General features: G+C 45.6%; 1 protein-coding gene across 3 annotated transcripts in view; it reads left to right on the top strand.

Annotated features, from left to right (window-relative positions):
* LOC126400038 (diacylglycerol kinase delta-like) overlaps positions 1-5,456 on the top strand; it is a 37,981-nt gene extending 32,525 nt beyond the window's left edge. For all 3 annotated transcript variants that reach the window (XM_050060453.1, XM_050060470.1, XM_050060461.1), the window contains 5 exons: positions 2,931-3,050; positions 3,231-3,348; positions 3,956-4,086; positions 4,380-4,479; positions 4,571-5,456. In XM_050060453.1, the coding sequence (XP_049916410.1) occupies positions 2,931-3,050; positions 3,231-3,348; positions 3,956-4,086; positions 4,380-4,469 (459 nt within the window). In that variant the 3' untranslated portion in view covers positions 4,470-4,479; positions 4,571-5,456. The remainder of the gene's footprint in view (positions 1-2,930; positions 3,051-3,230; positions 3,349-3,955; positions 4,087-4,379; positions 4,480-4,570) is intronic.
* Positions 5,457-6,285: the final 829 nt, after the last annotated feature.

A 6,285-nucleotide genomic window follows, 5' to 3' on the forward strand; every position in this document is an offset into this window, starting at 1 on the left:
TCTGCACCAGGAGGAACCCAGGACCCTCTGCACCAGGAGGAACCCAGGACCCTCTGCACCAGGAGGAACCCAGGGCCTCTGCACCAGGAGGTATAACAATGACAAACCCTGGTTTAGTCCTAAACTCAGACAGCTGAGGTGGCTGAAGGAAGAGGCGTTCAGGAGTCGGGACAAGGAGAGGTTTAAAGAGTCAAAGCACAGGTTTAGCAAGGCGGTGAGGGAAGCTCAACGGCTGTATGCTGAGAAACTACAACACCAGTTCTCAGCCAACAACTCTTCTTCTGTCTGGAAGGGGCTCAGGCAGATTACAAACTACTGCACCACCTCAGCAGGGGCCTGCCGCCCCCCTCAACTGCCCGCACCTATGGTCCCTCCTCCCCCACCACTACTCTCATTATCCAGGAGAGGGATGTCAACAGGCTTTTTAAGAGGCAGAACCCCAGCAAAGCAGCCGGACCAGACTCTGTCTCTCCGTCCACCTTGAAGCACTGCGCTGACCTGCTGTCTCCGGTGTTCACCCACATCTTCAACACCTCACTGGAGACATGCCATGTGCCAGCCTGCTTCAAGACCTCCACCATCATTCCCATCGCCCTGACCTCTGTGGTAATGAAGTCCTTTGAGCGTCTTGTGCTGTCACACCTCAAAGCCATCACCGACCTAACCTGGAATGGTAGGCTGTTCCACAGCTTTGGGGCCGCCACTGAGAAGGCTCTGTCCCCACGAGTAGAGAGTCTGGACCGAGGTACTGCCAGGAGCAGCTGGTTTGATGACCTAAGTGCTCTAGAAGTACTGTGAGGCTGTACAAGCTCTGATAAATAAGATGGTGCCAGACCATTTAAACACTTAAAAACAATTAATAAAACCTTGAACTGGATTCTAAAATTAACAGGCAGCCAGTGCAAAGATGCAAGGACAGGACTAATGTGATCACGCCGTTTCTTTCCAGTCAGCAGGCGGGCAGCTGCATTTTGGACTACTTGTAAACGGCGCAGTGCTGACTGGTCAAGACCAACAAACAAAGAGTTACAGTAGTCTAGGCGTGATGTAACAAAGGTGTGAATAACTTTCTCAAAATAATCTCGGGGGAGATATGCCTTTACTTTTGCTAATAGTCTTAGCTGGAAGAAGCTCGTTTTGACAATAGAGCTTATCTGCTTATCAAACCTAAAGTCACTGTCTAAAATAACACCAAGGTTCCTTGCAAAAGGGTGGCAGTGAGACTTAAGGGTGCCAATGGCGCTGTCATACCCATCTAACAGATTTTGTTGGCCAAATAAAATAATCTCAGTTTTATTTTTGTTCATGGAGAGAAAGTTGACTTCCATCCAAGATCGGATGTCATTGAGGCAGTCTAATAAGACCTGAACAGAGGCTTGCTCATTTGTTTTTAAAGGCAGATAGATTTGTACGTCATCTGCAAAGCAATGAAATGAGACATTGTGCTTTCTAAATATGGATCCCAATGGCAACATATATATTGAAAAGAGGAGGGGGCCCAAAATAGAACCCTGAGGCACCCCACAGTTCAGGGGGGAAGAGGCTGAAGAATACTGGCCCAGCTGGACAGAGAAGCTCCTATCTGAGAGGTAGGACTGAAACCACTTAAGAACAGTACCCTTAATGCCCACACAGGTGTTTAAGCGAGACAGGAGAATGTTGTGATCCACCGTATCAAAGGCAGCCGTCAGATCCAGAAGGACCAGGACTGCAGAGCTACCAGAGTCAACTGTCAAAAGAAGGTCATTTAAAATTCTTAAAAGCGCCGTTTCTGTGCTATGACGTGACTTAAAACCAGACTGGAACTTCTCGGAAATGTCATTTAGATCAATAAAAGACTGCAGCTGTTCATTAACCACCTTCTCCAAGACCTTAGAAAGAAAAGGAAGCTTGGAGATAGGCCTAAAGTTGGATAAAACTGTGGGGTCAAGATTATGTTTTTTGATGAGGGGCTGGACCACAGCATGTTTAAAGGCAGCTGGGACACATCCAGACATCAAAGATGAATTTATCAGATCCATAACACAGGGCCCAATGATATGGAAAACGTCCTTAAAAAGACGGGGTGGGATGCTGTCAAGAGGACAGTACGAAGGCCTGAGGTGCTGGACAATATCAGTTAAAGCTGAGAGAGACACTTGTTCAAATGTGTCAAAAACAGCAGGGCAATTGGGAAAGATGGCAGGATCTAATGCAGACGGCAAAAGAGAGGACCTAATATCAGAAATCTTGCCAATAAAAAACCTTAGAAAATCTTCACACAGTTTAGGAGAAGGAACAACACCATTGTGGTCAAAGGGGTTTAAAAGAGTATTTAAGGTATTAAAAAGAAACTGAGGTTTATGACTATTGACTGACACAAGATTGGATCAAAACAGACTCTTGGCAGCTTTAACAGCTTTCTGATACTGCAATAGACTGTTTTTTAAAATGTCCAAAGAAACGTGTAGATGATCTTTCTTCCACTTCCTCTCGGCGCGTCTACATACACGTCTTAAAGTGCGAGTGGTGTCATTAAGCCATGGCTCTGTGTCTGGCTTAGAGCGTTTGCATCTAAAAGGAGCCACCAAGTCTAATATGTCAGTGCAAGTACAATTAAAAGTGTCTATAAACTCACTGTTATTTGCACACAACCCTATTCATGTTTACAGCATACATATTTTTTATATTACTATTATTATTGTTATTTTCACTCAGATTTTATATTTAGTTGTTTATAGTATTTCATGTTAATACTTACCCTTCTAATTACTTAACTCTAATTTTTATATATTTTATATTATTTGTTATGCACCGATACACCAAGCCAAATTCCTTGTATTTGAAAACCTACTTGGCAATAAAACCGATTCTGATTCTGATTCTGAACACTGTGACCTGCATGTCTCTGAGCAGTGTGTATTCGTGTGTGTGTGTTTGTGTGTGAGCAGCAGCTGGATCCTCCTCAGCAGGAACAGTTGAATGCAGCTCTGAACTCGGTGGCTCACCAGCTCCGTCGCCTGGCTGATGTCCCCTGGTTGTGTCCCGTCATCGACCCGTCAGACCACGAGGTAAACCCCCATCACTGCTGCTGGTATCCACAGAAATACTGACTGAAACCAGTACTGTAGAGTCCTTTAAGGCAGCGTCCTGGTCCTGGAAAAGTCCTGAACAAACAGTCCTGAAGACCCTTGAAAACAGCAATGTGTCTGTGTCTCTGTCCCTGTGTCTCCCTGTCTGTATGTCTTCAGGGTCCTCTCACAGATTTCTCAAAACGCAGTCGGAGTGCAAAGTTTCGTCTGGTCCCGAAATTCAAAAAAGACAAAAATAACAAGAACAAAGAGACCTGCGCTACCCTGTCTCTGCCAGGTGAGTTCTCTCGACCCATCTCCTGTCTCTGCTAGGTGAGTTCTCTGTACCTGTCTCCTGTCTCTGCTAGGTAAGTTCTCTCTACCTGTCTCCTGTCTCTGCTAGGTGAGTTCTCTCTACCTGTCTCTGCTAGGTAAGTTCTCTCTACCTGTCTCCTGTCTCTGCTAGGTGAGTTCTCTCTACCTGTCTCCTGTCTCTGCTAGGTGAGTTCTCTGTACATGTCTCCTGTCTCTGCTAGGTAAGTTCTCTCTATCTGTCTCCTGTCTCTGCTAGGTGAGTTCTCTCTACCTGTCTCTGCTAGGTAAATTCTCTCTACCTGTCACCTGTCTCTGCTAGGTGAGCTGTCTCTACCCATCTACTGTCTTTGCTAGGTAAAGTCTCTCTACTCGTCTCTTGTCTCTGCTAGGTAAAGTCTCTCTACCTGTCTACTGTCTCTGCTAGGTAAGGTCTCTCTACCCGTCTCCCGTCTCTGCTAGGTGAACTCTCTCTACCCGTCTCCTGTTTCTGTTTGTTTCAGTTGATCTGTATTTTGTTGAAATCAGGTTCACTTAAATCTCACACTGCTGGCGGTATTTCATGTCTGAACCACTTCCTATCGGTGTCTCAGTTCATCAGTGGGGGACGGAGGAGGTGGGGGCGTGGCTGGACTTTCTTTGTCTCACTGAATATAAGGACATCTTTATTGGACACGACGTACGCGGAGCTGAGCTCATCCACCTGGAGAGAAGGGACCTGAAGGTACCGCTACTAGCTCTAATCGCTGTTTGCTAACTGTGCCAAGTCATTAGCTGTGATCGCTAACTGTGCCGAGTCGTTAGCTCTGATTGCTAACTGCTAATTGTGTAGAGTGATTGGTTGGTTTCACAGAGGACTAACTGCCTGATGGACAGAGGACTTTGTCTTGTAAACTTCCGTCAGTAACGTGTATCTGTGTTAGCTAACTGCTAACTTTGTTGAGTCATTGTTCAGAGGACTAAGTGTACGATGGTCACTTCCTGTCACTAACTTCCTGTGTCTGTGTTTCTTTTCAGGATCTCGGGGTGACGAAGGTCGGTCACATGAAGAGGATTCTTCAGGGAATAAGAGAGCTCAACAGGAACAGCAGCGCCAGCGAGGCGTGACAGCCGTCAGGTGACCGCCGTTATTATTCTGATGACATCACACTTACTGATTCACAATTGCTGATATTAATCTTCAATCAAACTGTTCCTTGTTGTCATAGCGACGGCTGTCTGCTCTCCTCCTACCTCTGCTGCCATCGACCACCTCGACCTCCTGACCTGACCTCTGACCCTGTGACATCACATCTGAAGCTCACTGTGATTGGACCAGGACTCATTCTGAGAACCAGTCAGATGATCCATAAAGTGCCTTGATGTCCCACCCTCTGACGAATCAGGATCCAGCACGTAGAGGTCTGGTGGGTGTGACTGTTGACGGATTGATGGAGAAGTTTCGTTTATCTTCAAACGACTTTGAGAAAATTCTTTAACAAAGTTTTTTAAGGATTTAACACACAGAACAGATCAGTGTTCTGACGTCCAGGACCCAGACTCCAGCACTGTCTCTGCTTACCGAGTCTGAGCCAGATCTGGCCCGTCCACGGCTCAGTGGCCAGAGTTGTACCTGTGATCTACCTGCTGCCTCTGACCAATCAGAAGCTCCCCTGGTCCGGGACACATTGAACCAGGACACAGCAGAACCCTTTACTTTTTATTTTTAGAAGACAACAGGAACACTGTGAGGGGACGGACACTGTGAGAGGTTGGACACTGTGAGGGGACGGACACTCTGAGTGTCCTTCAGAGGGACATTTGTACTTAAATACATATTTATTTCTTCAGTGGTCTTTAAAACTCCTAAACTCATCATCGATCTGATAAAGACCTCAGTTGGATCAGTCGATGAAGACGAGCCATGTTTCCTGTTTGATGCCATTTCCTGTCTGTCCAACAAAAACAGGAAACAGTTTAATCCAACGTGGAGTCTTCGACGTCTTTAAGGGACCAAACACTTTGTGATGGACGAGACGTGTTTGTGTTCAGATCAGACGAAGCCTTAAACACTTTCAGCCTTTCATCAAATAAAATTCACTCCTTCATATCAGATGTCGTTTCATGGCTTCACTTTCTTTATTACAGCCAACAGACCAGAATAACACTTTCATAAACACACAGAGGTTGATAGATTCATCAGTTCATCAGCACAGAGGCTAATGGATTCATCAGTTCTTCAACAGAAGCTGATGGATTCATCAGTTCATCAGCACAGAGGATGATGGATTCATCAGTTCATCAGCACAGAGGCTGATGTATTCATCAGTTCATCAACAGAGGCTGATGGATTCATCAGTTCATCAGCACAGAGGCTGATGTATTCATCAGTTCATCAACAGAGGCTGATGGATTCATCAGTTCATCAGCACAGAGGCTGATGGATTCATCAGTTCATCAGCACAGAGGCTGATGGATTCATCAGTTCATCAACAGAGGCTGATGGATTCATCAGTTCATCAGCACAGAGGCTGATGGATTCATCAGTTAATCAGCACAGAGGCTGATGTATTCATCAGTTCATCAACAGAGGCTGATGTATTCATCAGTTCATCAACAGAGGCTTATGGATTATATATATATATATATATATATATATATGTACAGTTGGAAAACTGCATTGCAGCTCAGTTTCTGAAGAAGGGCGATCATGCTCTGCTTGGAATTCATGTTTCACTAAATGAATCGAGCTCCCCAGAGCTGGCAGCACTCATGCAGCCCCAAACCATGATGCTGCCACCACTATACTTGACTGTAGGCAAGGGACAGATGTCTTGGTGCTCTTCACCAAGGTGCCACACATGCTGAAAGAGCACCAAGACATGGATGTGTCCCAGGCTGAGTACAGCCAGAATATTCGCATTTTAAAAAAAAATTTACAGTC

Source organism: Epinephelus moara, chromosome 2 (genome assembly GCF_006386435.1).
Source record: "Epinephelus moara isolate mb chromosome 2, YSFRI_EMoa_1.0, whole genome shotgun sequence".
Taxonomy (NCBI): domain Eukaryota; kingdom Metazoa; phylum Chordata; class Actinopteri; order Perciformes; family Serranidae; genus Epinephelus; species Epinephelus moara.